Source organism: Symphodus melops (genome assembly GCF_947650265.1).
Source record: "Symphodus melops genome assembly, chromosome: 16".
NCBI classification, from domain to species: Eukaryota; Metazoa; Chordata; class Actinopteri; order Labriformes; family Labridae; genus Symphodus; species Symphodus melops.
In genome coordinates, this window is record NC_136706.1 from 9306888 (window position 1) to 9321939 (window position 15052).

The 15052-nt window shown below is 39.0% G+C and overlaps 2 protein-coding genes across 2 annotated transcripts in view; one reads left to right on the top strand and one right to left on the bottom strand.

Moving 5' to 3' along the window:
• The window catches only part of uhrf2 (ubiquitin like with PHD and ring finger domains 2), a 28434-nt gene extending 21581 nt beyond the window's left edge, over nt 1–6853 (top strand). Inside the window, exons 8-16 of the mRNA XM_079364302.1 lie at nt 45–152; nt 316–420; nt 574–680; nt 1186–1348; nt 1774–1911; nt 2046–2286; nt 2536–2684; nt 2947–3045; nt 3144–6853. Coding sequence (XP_079220428.1) covers nt 45–152; nt 316–420; nt 574–680; nt 1186–1348; nt 1774–1911; nt 2046–2286; nt 2536–2684; nt 2947–3045; nt 3144–3290 — 1257 coding nt within the window. The 3' untranslated portion in view covers nt 3291–6853. The remainder of the gene's footprint in view (nt 1–44; nt 153–315; nt 421–573; nt 681–1185; nt 1349–1773; nt 1912–2045; nt 2287–2535; nt 2685–2946; nt 3046–3143) is intronic.
• Nucleotides 6854–8361: 1508 nt separating this feature from the next.
• oaz1b (ornithine decarboxylase antizyme 1b) lies at nt 8362–12410 on the bottom strand. The gene is given in 6 exon segments (XM_079363851.1): nt 8362–9399; nt 9491–9576; nt 9936–10108; nt 10392–10478; nt 10480–10531; nt 12177–12410. Coding segments are annotated over 6 exon segments (654 nt in total). The 5' UTR covers nt 12302–12410; the 3' UTR covers nt 8362–9268.
• Nucleotides 12411–15052: the final 2642 nt, after the last annotated feature.

A 15052-nucleotide genomic window follows, 5' to 3' on the forward strand; every position in this document is an offset into this window, starting at 1 on the left:
ACTCATATAGAGACTGAATGGTATTTGTCTTGTTGTGATTGCAGGGTATGGCCTGTGTGGGGCGCACAAAGGAGTGCACGATTGTTCCCTCAAATCACTATGGACCCATACCTGGTGTCCCTGTTGGGACCACCTGGAAATTCAGAGTTCAGGTTAGCTGAATCAAAGGGTCCACTGTCTCACCTTATACTTTACATATCCTAAATGTTATTTCATCATGGTTTACATTGCTTCATCTTTCTGTAGCACAGAATCTAAAATCTAACTTTGTGTATCATCCATGCTTTGCCTCCGCTCATTTTTTCCACACTTCAGGTGAGCGAGGCAGGTGTTCACAGGCCGCACGTTGGCGGTATCCACGGCCGCAGTAACGATGGCTCCTACTCGTTGGTGTTGGCTGGGGGCTTCGAGGATGAGGTGGTAGGTTGTTTGTCCTTTTTTTGTCAGTACTTCCTGATTAATCTTTTTGGATAAAATGGATAATGTGTTGTTGTTGTTGGTGTTGTTGTTGTTGTTGTGTTTTGGTTTGAGCATGTTAATCACGTCTTCATACTTGTCATGACTTGCCTGTAGGACCGGGGAGATGAGTTCACATACACAGGCAGCGGGGGTCGTGACCTCTCAGGAAACAAACGCATTGGAGAGCACTCTTTTGACCAGACGCTCACACACATGAACAGGTATGTGACGTAAAGACGACCCTGCTGACGCTTTTTAAAGAGACATTTGGGGCATTCGTCCCTTTTTTCTAGAGGGTTGAACACGACTTAACGGCGAGGCTATCCATCACCCCATAGTTGATGTTTTTTTGTGCAGCTGTTTGTTTCTTTGCAGGGAACATAAATGACCACTTAAGTACAACAAGTGTACCCAATGGATGTATGGGGTTGTTATAGGTCAGGGTGAAAAGAACAATACTGATTTGATGTTTCTGTTTATTAGTTTAACCATTATATCCAACGGCCAGGAATAAAAATGGATGCACCTGTAAATATAGATTTTTTTTTAAGAAAGTTCATAAAAATGTTTTACAGTTTTTAAATTGAGACAGCTGGTAACCAACCTTTAAAAAAAAAACAACAACAACAACCAATCACTGATCACCTGATATCATCATAATTAGTCATTATGAATCACAACAACCATTCTCTGTGGTTTATAACTCTTGATCCTAACTCCTTACAGGGCATTGGCCTTAAACTGTGATGCACCTCTGAATGACAAAGACGGCGCAGAGTCGAGGAACTGGCGGGCAGGAAAGCCGGTCAGAGTGGTGCGCAGTTCCAAAGGTCGGCGCATAAGCAAATACGCTCCTGAGGAGGGAAACCGCTACGATGGTATTTACAAGGTACAGACGCGTTACGCTGTAATAAACAAGGCGACTGTCTTGATGTGTAGCTGCTTAGAATATAACGAAAAATATCAACCAGTTCGGTTTTATGTTGACCTGCAGAAATGTCGAAAAGCATCGTGATTATGAGAGAATGAGAATAAACAACCAGCACCAAAGACCTTATGACAGCATTAGTGCCGCTTTAGCAAAGTACTTCATCCTTGTTTATGGATGTGTTGTGGAGACCTGCTGGTAAGAAAACAAGTTTCCACCTTCAGGGTACATGCCTGTCAGAATATATATAAAAAAAATGTACAACTCTCCTCTTCACCTCTCGGACTTGACAGAAGTATTTCCAACCCTTTGGAAACTGACTTTGAGTTGCCCTCATTCCATTCCATGCATGTACTATTATTGTTGGGTTTTTTCGTGCATTTTAGGTCGTAAAGTACTGGCCAGAGATTGGGAAGTGTGGTTACCTTGTGTGGCGGTACCTGCTTAGACGGGACGATTTGGAACCAGCACCATGGACACCCGAGGGACTGGAGAGGATCAACAAACTGGGTCTTTCTGTTCAGGTCAGAACATGTATTTTTTCACTTGATAGATGAACAAATATCAGCTGATAAACAAACGTACAGTAGATAGTAAAAAAAGACAGAATCTTTAAACGGTCCACTTATTGCTCATGTCTGTCCCCTTGTTCCAACAGTACCCACCAGGTTACGTGGAGGCCATGGCCAACAAGACCAAAAAGGAGGCCTGTGCCAGACCGGGTCGTGGAGGTCGGAGTAAGCACCATCTGGGGAGAGGGAGGCAACGGAGACAGCGCAAGATCAAAGAGAAGGAGGAGAATGACGAGGAGGAGGAGGAGGACGATGACCTGCCAATGGCTCCCATAGATGACGAAGAGCCGCAGAGTAATGGAGAGCAGAAGACAAGCAGGGATAGCGGTGGGTGCTTTTGCAGATGGAGCTCAGAGCAGGCCAGAGTTGCGAGAAGAGGACGGACTGAGCACGAAACTTCTCCAAACATAGCTTCAAAATATTGAACATGGGTTTCCTATAAACTCCCCCAGCATCTTTTCTTTCAGCATGCAGGACTATAAATGAGAAAAGCTTATTTTAGATCATTCTCGGTTGTCTTTTAATTCTCCAACTTGAGCTGCTTTTTTTGTTGTTTTATTTTGATGTCTTTAACAGATCCGTCACCAGCAGCAGAACCTCCATCCAAGCGGGTGAAGATAGAAGAGACATTCCAGCTGTCAGAGCAGCAGAAGCAGTTGATCCACGAGGACACAGCCAACAAGAAACTCTGGGACGAAGCCATGGGAAACATTAAAGAGGGACCGGTACGCACAGTCGAACATATCACACTCCCGAACAGCATGAGGGGAAAGCACAGCCTCTTGTTGTTAAACTTACCACACACCTGCAAAAACTGCTGACATGACATTTTCATTGTTCAGTTTGCTTTGTCATGTAATCTTAGGAAATTTCAAATAGTAGTATTGCTACAAGATGTTGTGACATTTATTTGTTTCTTCAATCCTTCTTCATCTTCTCCCTGAAATTATTCCTTTTAATATGTTTCCTTGTCACAATCACATGAAGAATTTCCTGAGCAAGATGGAGCAGATCTTCATGTGCGTGTGCTGCCAAGAGCTGGCCTTCCAACCCATCACCACGGCCTGCTCACACAATGTTTGCAAGGTACCATGAGGATGCATTATCTAACTACCGTGACTGCTCTGAACTCATAACCCTTTGTGCATAGAACCACTCCTCCTTCTGCCCTCCTCTCTCCTCAGAGTTGTCTCCAGCGGTCCTTCCGAGCCCAGGTGTACACCTGCCCGGCGTGCCGTCATGACCTGGGCAAAGACTACATCATGATCCAAAACGTGACGCTTCAGATGTTGCTCGACCAGTTTTTTCCCGGATACAGCAAGGGCCGATGAGGACCAAAACACATTTACAAGTAGAAAACGTACAGACACGCACATCCACTTTGTGCATCCACATATACCGGCAAGTACCTAGAGCTCCACTTTAAAACGCATTGCGCACACATACTGTACTTACCCACGGGAAAATGTATATTGCATATACAGCCATTTCTATGTATACAATCATTCATACACAAACCACCTCAGTAGGGACTGACCTCATCTTGTTGAACTTGGACTGTCTCCATTAGCATCACCAGCCTGAAATTTACAAAGAACACTTTTTAACCTCCCTTCTCCTGACACACAGCTGCTCACAAGGTGCCCACATTATGACCCACTCGCCACCTCCAGATTTAAGCTCTTTTTTTAATGTTGTTGTCGTTTCTTCCACTGTGTAGTTCAGTGGTTAGGAATTGACTTCACGATTAGTCGTTAGACTCCTGCCAGCCTGAACACGTGTACCATTCACACTGAACTGCTTTTTTTCAGTATTTCATCTAGCAGGCAAATCACAGAGCTAGTTTGAGTAGGTGATTTAAGCACAGCAGGAAAGGCAATTACACAAAGATGACTAAAGACACACCAAGGAGGCAACGCTGCATGTCTTACATTCAATATTCAAACTAGTTGGACATGTGACTAAGATGTGCCCATGCAGGTATTTTGACAAACTCAGTTTGGAAAAGAAATGAAATGAAAAGAAGCACAACAACTTTTCATCCTTTAAGCACTTTATTGGTAAGAAGCAGCAGATTTTGAATGCAGCGCTCGAAAAAGGTTGGAAAGTGAGGTGCAATATCTGCATAAAAGGCGCACACAGTGGCTGTCCCTGGTGTTTCCAAGCAACCGCATTCAAAGTAGGACTTCACACAAAGATGGTTTGCATCTGTTGTGCTCAGCAGATATTCCTCTGCTGTTTTTCTTTCAGGTTGATTTAGTACAATGTTTACTGAAGAGCAGCACAATCTGTGTCTGTCGTTTTAGGAGAAGTAGTTAGGTGAGTGACTGCATTGCCCGGGGAGGATGTGAAACAGAAAACAGACACATCTGTCTCAGTTTATCATGGTTGAGCCTCATTTCTGTTTTCTGACTGAACTTTTTTCAATTATGTATTTTTTGTTAATTGGTTTATCACAACGATAAGAGCTTAAAGAAATCTCAAGGAGTGCAGTGTTCCTCTTTATACGGAGCATAAGTGAGATAAAAATGCACTGTGAGCAGTCTGATACTGTCATAAATTCTGATGTCACTAGTTAAGATCCATAGAACAAGACAAAGAGCTGTGGAGTGTCTTGTTCAACAGGCAGCCCAACAATGTTCAAGTAATGAGTTTGCTTCAAATGCTACTGAGGTAGCTAAAGTTGTTTTTCCTTTTTCATCAGAAAGTTGATATCAAAATACTCTTACTGTTTTGGTTTTTTTGACGATTTGTCATTTAAGAAAATCTTCAAAATGGAGGAGAAAGTTTTGTTAGAAGTACTTAAAGCTTAAAGTTTGGTTGATTGAAAATCAGTTATGTTGCCACTTCTAAGCTTTTCAATGTAGTTAGAGTTTTTTCAAGAAAATGTGCACCCCACAGTCAGCTCTTAAACACAGCACTGTAGACATTTGAGGAGGGAAATGGAAGAACACAAGATCATTTATTTTGGATCGGATGCCCAGCGTAGTTCATTCAAATGAATAAAGGAAAGGAGCTAAGTTTAAAGGAAACTTCTAATTCGAAAAAGAGGATAGGTTTCAAATGTCATTTATCACTTGCTCGGTTTGAGACAACAAGCCTGAGGATTTAATATGAATTCTGAAAACTCAACTGAAACATGTTGTTTGAATACAAAACAAGAACAAGAAATGTTTGGTTTTCTCCCGTTGGTGCATCTTTACTTATGACATACCGTCATACCATACATCCAATGTCCAATATACATCCAAAGCCACGTCGGTTTTCCTCCTCTTTTTTTCCTTTTTCTTTTCTTGAATACAGGACACAGATCATCATCATTATAGCACTGATATGGTACTTTAACATGTGCAGGGTTGGCAGGTATAATAGGAACACAAACTCACTGATCACTTCTGTCCTGGTGTTTAAAAGGTTTCATCTGGATTTGGAAAGCCCCCTTTCAGGAAACCAAACTTTAATGTTTTTTAAAGAAAACACTGGATTGGATTATTTTCATGCAGAAGCTGTTGACTTTTTAAGCGTTGGGATGGGATTACCAGTTGTCTAAATGGGACTTCATACTACATAGTTTGTCCACAGGGGGCGCCAAAATCCACACAAACTAAACGTTGCGTGCTTTAAATGAAGTTTTCTATGTTTGATATGAAAACCTTTCTGTGAATTATTTTATGGAGATGAAATCCTTTATTTTTTAAACATGAATGTCTACTTTACAAAAGGCTGTATTGTTTTATCACATATAAAGGTTTACCTCACTTCCTGTAATGCAGCCCTTTGCTGAGATCAGAATAATCCTGATTTTTGGGATCAAATGTATCCCAATTCTGCTTAAAAGTTTTGAACTGCACAAACTAGGGGTTCTATCCAAGGTGGAGTTTTTATCTGATTAAAAAGAAAAAAAATAGATTGGGTTACATAATCTAATTAGATTTTGTAGTCCCCTTTTTCACCCCTTATTTAACCCATTCTCAAGATTTGATCCTGTCTGATAGCTTTAATCCTTTTTCGATGATTTTTGAACACCTGGACCTGGGATTGCTGAAGTTTGGATGGTTCCTCTCTAAAATAGTTTGAACTCTGGAGGTGGTTTGTGGGGAAATGAAGTGCCCCCCTCTCGTTCATTGGCGTTAAAGCGTTCACCTGCATCAGTCTTAGAGGTGTCGCCATGTTTAGTTTAAAACTGATCTGAGGTAATACGCTGCAGTACACATCACTTTCTTACTGCTCAGTTGACATACAGTGATACAGACACTTCCTCCCCTCTCATTGGCTGGCTGTATGTTTGTTTGTGGTGATGTCCTTGTTTCTGCTCAATCATTCAGGTTTTTTTTTTGTTATTATTCACTTTACAACATGCAAGTACAAATGCTACTATGGTCTTTAAAGCTAACTGTGATGTGCATTCCTTCCACTGTTGCTCAGTCTTTTTCAAAGGTTACTTTCTGCCTGCATTGACTGGCAAGCTAATAGCTCTGGTTTCTTTCTCTGCTGTGACTCTCTCCTCTCTCTCTCTGCGCTGTCTCCCGCCCTCCGTGATCCTACAGTACTAACACCTTTTTAGACGTCTTGTGGACGCTTGGCTTCAGTGCTATGTTGTTGTTTTGTTTTTGTTTTTTACTTTTATTGCACTCTATTGAAGAAAAAAGTTTGAAAAGTCGCATTTAATTTTCCTAGTATGCTTACTACTATCTATGTTCATACACCATTTTTCTACCATTTTAGTTGCTTCTCTTCTATTTTAATCATTAGTCATTTTTATGTGGCACCCTCAAACATTTGCAGCATATGCCAGTCTGAGGAGCGTCATTGCTTCATATTGTGATCTGAAATTTTATACATGTCATAATAATACTTGATATGTACCTATTAAATATTTGGATTCAAGAACAAACACTGCTTCTCTCTTTGTCCTGTGTTTGAATTAGTGACAAACATTTGCCTTATTAAAGGGAGTTACACTAATTCATGCACCATGAAATTATATTTTGAGTGGTCACTGGTCAAACTTACTTTTTCATATGATACCATCTACATAGTTTTCCTCACCAAACAGGTCCCAGCAATCTGATACTTTTCCATATTTATGTTGTTTATATACTAGCAATGGTTAATATTTTTATGGTGGCCTAGCCGGAGGCATTGTGGTAAGTCGTCCTTCAATTTTAGTCTTAGTCATTTCTCAGTTATTTTCTTGAGTCAGCATTTTGGGGCCTCGAGAAAAGTGTCTTAAAAAGGTTTGACTGATTGGATTTTGTTGGTCAAAGGTCACCATGACCTATCAAAGAACAGTTAAGCCTTTACTTACTAGTATACAAAAGTTAATGAACAAATGACAATAAAGTGCAAAAAAGGTCAAAGTTCAATCATTTTGAATTCCTAATGTCTGGCAAAAACTACGGCGCCCCTGAAGTCCCAAAAAGTTAAAAAAAAATTGTGCGCACAATGTGCATAATATTTTAGGCACACTTTTTTGTATTCACTTTTTAGGACTCAATGGGCTCCATAGGAAAAACTATTTCACCTGGAGCTAATTGAATCACATCTTGTTTATATTTACTGTGTTAAATATCCGAGAGAACAATATTTGCAAGTGATGGGAAGGTAAGTTATTAGAGCCCAGGAGTAAAAAAAAAAAAGTCAAATTGGCACTGTCTGAATTGTGTTTAACCTCTTTTCTTTTTACAGTTATTACTAACTGCGATCAGAGGCTTTAGTATTGGCAATCATCAATCGCCTGTTCTTCCTGTTGTGATTAGTCAAAAGTGCAACATTAAAACTGATACTTAATCAAGAAAACCAGCTGCTTTTTCTGTATTCCATAAAGGCCCAGCACATCTGTGGAGGTGTTTATAACATGAGGTCCCCAACTACCCAGATGAAGAGAAAGATTGAAGCACCAGACTATAAAACATGATTAAAATTACAAGATTTGGCTCTCACTCCTTTCTGCATCTAATCAACTCTCAATTAGAGAGCTGAAACTTCAAAGCTGTTGAATGGTCATGTATTGTTTAGTAGAGCCTCCTAGTGGTAGGTGGTAGGATGACAAGACATCCTCTGGACGTTCACCTGACTGCACTTTGGTAGATGACCTGAGTTTATTTAGTGTCTGAAATGAGCTTCACGTAGTTACCTGTAGAGGGACTGCTGTCATACTGCAACAGTCTCATGGGTTAGAACCACAGTCAATGGGATTGAAGACAGAAAATATGAATATAGAGGAAACTTCTAATGAGCCGCAAATGATTTTTGACAGTTGAAAACAAGCCTTTAAGTCTTAATTTCATATTTTTTTGAAAATTCATGTAAAAATAATGTTAAAAGCAAAAGTTAGCACATTCTTCTAATAAGACAAAAATATGTTTAAGTTTTAACAATTCAATGAATAAAACAAATACAAAAGTTTTATTTGTTTTATTATCACAGAAGCACAACATGTACCACTATGCAGGTGAACAACAAATGTAATACTACCCTCAAAGTTCAAAGGAATGCTAATCCAAACAAATAAAAACTGAACAAACAAATCCAATCACAGCATTTTTTTCAATCAACTTCCAAATCAAAATCAGACAAGATTATCCAAAATACGTGGCAGGAAAAAAAAAGCACTTTGGATGAAATAACTTTCCTTTTGCTTTGTACCGATTTGATCGTCATAGGATCTTCAACGGAGACTGACGCGTCTACTCTAAATGGATTCACTATTCAGCTATGAAGTACCAAATATTGGGGTTGTCGCTCAAGAGTAACCTTAAAAATTCCTAATACTTTAAAGAGATTATTAGTGCTACAAAATAAAGCTGGTCCCACTGAAATGCGTTTATTATTTCATTCAGAGAGAAAGAAAACATGGGACGAATTGAAAGTCATTACTTTGCCAATGAAGAGAAAGCTGGAGTACCCGAGTGTATACCTGATGACCTTTTTGTTGTACATTCAAGAAATAAAATATCCTCAACCTTAAATCAATCATGAAAGGAAATGTCATTCAAACGCACTCTATAATGCAAATGATAACTTAAAACCGTGACAACTGCAAAATGATTGGAATTTTTAAAGAACAAAATCGTTCCCTCCTTTGTAGATGACAGCATGATTGAATCTTCCATGAAAACAGTTAGATAAGCACAAATATAGGTGGTGGAAACGCACAACTTACATATTCCCTTCAAAATGCATGAGGAAATAAATATCTGCACACAGAGGGAAAAAGTGGATCACAAAGAGAGGTGTGTATTTGTTAACTGGGACGGGATCAGCGAACAAAATGGGAAGGGGATGGTGGGTGGGGGTATCCAGAGGGCTACTCCTCGTCCGAAGAGTCCCTGTCAAAAGTGTAGGCCATGAAGAAAACGTCGGGTCGAGGTGGGACGAGGGTATGGCCCGGTTTCACAATCTCAAAGCCAAGGAAACTGAATGTACGCACCAGTTTAGCTAGAAGGAAAAAGAAAGAGTCAGTACACTTAGCTTACATCTTTATGTAATCAGAGTAAGTGCCACTAACAGGAGCCGTGTGCGCACGTACCACGATCATCTCTGTTCTTGTAAAAGCAGACAAACACGCTCGAGACTTTCAGATGTTCTTCAGCATACTCCAAGAGAGCTGCAAAACTGGAAGGAGAACAGGAGGCGGATTAGGTAAACACACGGAGACAAAAACTACACTCTTAATCTCATGTGAGGTTTGTTGCAGGTTATTTGTCCCCCTCAGATGTTTCAGAATCAGCAGATTTGGATTTTTAAGGTTAAACGGTCAACGAGGCCTCTGTGTCAATAGGTTGCCAGACTCCATCAATCACCTTTTCTGCTGACATAACATTCTTCATGCCAACGTTTACACAATAGTTACTTGTTATATTTAACTTATAAATACCTTTTAACACTGACCCCAATCAGCTCTGCCAATTTCAAACACCTAACCCTTTTTTTTTTCTCTCCACTTGAAATCTTTCCTAACAATGTGGCCTCACCTCTCCTTGCTGCCTTCAGGAAGGGGGTCAAGAGGTATCTCCACGTAAAGTGAGCTGCTGCTCAGGACAGCATCCCACTGTATCGTCTTGGTAACGGTAGGACAACTTTGGAAGTGGAGTATCCCAGGGCGACCGTTCCCCGCTGGCTCCTCTGTTACAGTCAACTTTCGGTCCTGGAAACACAAATCCTTGTTACATAACTGAAAACCACACTAGATAGGATTTCCTTTTATATAGAAAAGTAATCCCAATAACAGCCAAAAACATGAGCCAAATAACTCAATAAATGACTAAATCAAGAGAAAACACAGTGTACTGTGTAAACGAATTGACACAAGGTCATGTGACAGGACATGGATTGAGCAAAGAGCGGCTCTCTTATTGGCGAACGATAAACGTTAACTCCTCTGAATCCATTTGAGCCTTAAGGCAGCGGAACAACATTCGCTCACTTACTGAGTAGAGTTGCTGAGATAAAGGAGTGTGATCCCGCGTGCCATTCCCTCGCCCACCTGGGATCTTCAGGGGTGGGAGAGGGGCATCAGGAGCACCACAGAGGCCCCGGGCTGCGGGTACTACTACAGTGCAGGGACAAACTGGAGGAGGGGAAAGAGAAGGCAGAATTATAACCCTGGAACAAAAACCTCCCCAAACACTGAAATGTTTCTGTAATTTTTAATGTTAATGTATTAACCAAATGTGCCAAGACACAAACCTATGATTGGATTTTGTTGACCAAGCTGTTGTGTAACATACGAGATCTTTTGACCTGTCACACATTTCAAAAAGCAGCACATTTTTATTCGTCCATTTAGTTCTTCTCAATTCAACATTTTCAGGTTTCAGCTATAAAGTTTCAGATCCTAAATGTTGGATTCACAGTGAACACGAGCATGTCTACAACAGTTTGTGTTCTCTATGCGTTTATAATTCAGTAGCTATATGAAATGACACAGCTGGGTAAAATACCCAGGTCAGCTTCCAGAAAACTCTGAGGATGTGAGTGCAAAATGTTTACTCCACTTTAAGACAAGAAAACAGCAAGCACCTAATCACAGATGCTAAGACTAATTTAGACAATAAAAATGTGGTTTTGAGTAAACACCTTACAAAGACCAACTAAGAAGGCTAAAATATCTCAAATCAGATTATAATCAAAAAATATAATTCAGAATGAAAGGTCAAAAAGTGTGAAAATATCCATTTTACTCCTATCGGCTTACATTGTGTTTAATATACAATGTAAAGAAATTAAATATCCTGAAAGATCAATTAGTGTTGATATTTCTTTTGATGGTAAATGGGCAAATAGTCTTATCTGTGATGTACACAAGAACACCAGTGTGTTATAACAGCCAGGTAAAGGGGAAACTTCTGAGTCCAGATAAAGCTTGATTTCATCAAACGCATTTTTAAAGACTCCAGCTTCACAAAACATCGTAGTGTTATACACTAACCTCGTCCTGCAGTCACAGAGCTGCTGCATTGTTATCTTTCACAGTCAGTTACGCAATAATCAACACGACTCCGCCGTCAGCTCACGAGACCAACGTGGCCGGAAACGTGTGCTTACCTGACGAGTCTCATCATAGATATATACACGAGTTTCATCGTCACGTTTGATCGGGAGTCGTTTTCGGTAGTCATAAGATAGTTTTCTCATTACTAGTTGACTGGTATTCGAGTGTTTCGACGAGAAAAAACGAGATTTCATAGGCCATGACGTGACTACCCGTCCCGTTGGCTTTTTTTCTAATATTGCTGTTTTTTTTAATCGGCTTATATGACAAGAAATACTGACCAAATTCTTGTACAACCCATCAGTGGTTTTTAAGCCTCGATTACCCATAACAAATGCCAACTTATTCTGAACAAAACGACTAATTTAACGAGCGGAGGTTAAAACGTGTGCTCGCGCAGCTACATGCACTGACGTCAGATGACGTTCAAAGCGAAACGTTAAAACCAAAAACTTGTCCGACCAAAATCGTTGTCACAACTGTATTATTTATTAAAAGTGTAACATTATTTTAATAATAAACTTCAATAAATGGTTTATATATGGTATAGCCCTAACTGTGGCGTTGGTGATCCAGCGTATTAGACGTAAACAAGGACATTTAAAACTGTTTCTACTTCCGCTTTACTGTGGCTTTAGCTGCGAGGAAAATTAGCTTAGCCACCCTTCCCCCACTCACAGCAGGTTAGCGGTTAGCTAGGTATTTTTCATATTTTACTTACTTCCCAATCATGTCACAGATACCAATATTCAGGTCCGCCATGTTAGTAAAAGACAGCTGTTTTCCTTCTTTCTCGCGAGCAAAGCAATGACTGTTTAGGATCCGCTGGAGGTTGGATTTTACCATCCGGCCTCGGATAGAGACGACGGGCTGACTGCTCTCTGCGGCACTCTGCTGGGTTGTGGTCGGTCAGAGACTCTGGAGCTGCGAAGTAAAGACGAGAGTCAAGTCACCCAAAACTAAATCCCTCTTACTTCCGCTGTGCTTTTCATTACTCTTCAGTAAGTAAAGATTACATGGAACAAAAAATGAAAATAGCCTGTTAAATCCCTTTTGTCTAATATAGCTCCCCCCCCCAAATAGATCTTATTCAATTCATTTTTTGGTTGATTTGTGGTGATTTCAATTGTAACCCATTTCTTTTGTTTGTTTACCACAATAAGATCAACACTTCTTGTTAGCTCTTTCTTCACACATTTGGTTTGGTAATACAGAATCCTAATGATATTCTTGAACTGCCTCAGTAAAATGTGGAAAAACCTCACAAAATCTTGGTGACAAAATGAAGAAGTATTCTGTTTTAATTGTAGAAGGTATAACACATCTTGCAATGCCCTAAAGTACACGGCACAAAACAAATGTTTGTTGTTATCAATGGTATAACTTTATTAGTCAAAGAGGGAGTGTTTGCTCAATTCCCCTATTTGAAATAACAAAAAACAGAGTAGTAACAAATTAAGATTATATAACTCACTGTTTTTCTAAGGCATCATCTGTGACTGAATTGCAGTGGAGAAGAAAGATGAGGTCAAAAGAAAAACAAAAATAGTGAGCCAAACCATTTTTTTTAACGTTTCCTTCATATATGCAAAAATAAATTTTAATCTGATTTTTGCAACTTTCAAAATGCATTTGAAGCATACCCTACTTTCACGTTTAAAAATGTGATTGTTCTAAAGGTTTAGCTTGTTAAAATCAATATTGGCAAACAAGGTCACTGCAAATCATCATAAAAAAAACTCAAAGACCACGTTCCAATTAAACCGCTTAAATAGAAATACTTTTATTGTGAAGGAGAACGACTTGGTTGCAGCTTTCTTTCAGATTAGACTGTTTCTAACTTCACGCTCTGCTAACAAGCTAACGCTGCTAAACATGAGAGTAAAGATCATGACTGATATTTAATTAGGAATATTACCTGTCGCTGACCTGCAACTGTAATTAAAGCAGCAGCAAAATAAACATCAATTATTAAGTGCAGAAACTGATGTATGCTGTGTTTGTGAACATTGCAAGTCAACGTCAAATATAACTGCGTGTCCTTCCTGCTTCTTTCCACTAGCTAGCAGCAGGTCGATGTTATGTGTTTACATGGGGTGTGTAATGGAAAAATACCAAGGACTGATAATTGTTTGACAAATACACCCAAGTTAAATATTTATAAAGGATTGTTTAAATACAAAAGCGGTGAGAAACCATCTTCATTGGGCACATTGTTAGTTGAAAAGTAAGGCAGAAGTTTGTTAATTTGGTGTAGGTCGGATGTTGTGTTTGGGTACGCAGGTGAGAAAGGGACCTAGTGTCATTTATTTAATACATAGGAAGCAGCTTATCCGTTTACACTCAACTGTTACATTTCTATCAGAGCCATATTGAGAGATCTCTCTATATGGCTCTGATTTCTATACAATAATAATTTCACGATACTAAGTAAGAAAGCTGTAAACATTTTTATTACTTGGCTGAAAGATGATGGAGAAGATAAGAAAAGCTGCTATACTGTGCAGTTTCACAGCTATACCACTTTTAAAATTTGCTTACGTTGATAAACCTCATTAAAATGTAGACTATTCATAAAAACAATTTACTTATGGCCTATACAACAAATGCACCAAATCCAAGTCATTCTGTCAGCAAAATTTACAATCAATCGTGGGAAAAGTTAGTAGAATGGTGACACGTTTAATTTAGTCATTATGCAAATAAATTTTGACATTAACGAGGTGATATCATAGACTGTAAAAATAATATCAAGTGATATAATATATATATATATATATAAGTGATATCAGTCAAATATTAACCTGCTATTCCCATTTAGTCCTCACGGGGGCGTCAAAGCACCAGAAAAGCATCGTCGCAACTCGTGTGAAATCTTATTTATTAAGTCCATGGTTGAGTAACATTAATCACTGATCACCCATGAATACATTATTATTATTAATAATAATAATAATAATAACAACAACAACAATATATAATAATGACTAATTTAGTTCTGAAGTACTGAAGCATAGTTCTTCTTTCTGCTCCTTTTTCATACAAATATCCTAGTTGGGCGAAAAGAAAAATCCAAATAACTTTTAAATTGCAAGGATTTAAAATGACCTTTTCAACAACATTATAGTAAGTATAATGGCTCTAACAAGCTCCAAAAATCATGCTTTGTGTATGATAGCCTACTCTGTAAAGCAAACAATGGCTGTTGGTTTGGTTTAACGCGGCATAAGGTTTAATATTCCCTGAATATCTTTCTTTCTTTTTTTTTTAGATATTTGAAATATTTAAATGTCCACTTCAGTAGATGTATGGATGTAGACACTTGTAATAGATGTATATCTCAAGGACATCGTGACCTTTAAGTCAGTGAGAATGTTATGCATTTGTGTTAAATCTCCGAAATCAAGGATTAAGGACCTTTGTGCTGGATTTCTTCGAGGGTCGTTGAGTTCATGTTAAAGGACTAGGTCGGTAATTTGTTCAATAAAGTCACTGGCTTTATTTTAAAGGGTTAAATGGGAAGAGTGTCACTTCTAAGTGTGGCCAAGATAGATGCTACAATACATATGTATATTATTCACAGACACGAGAGCAGAG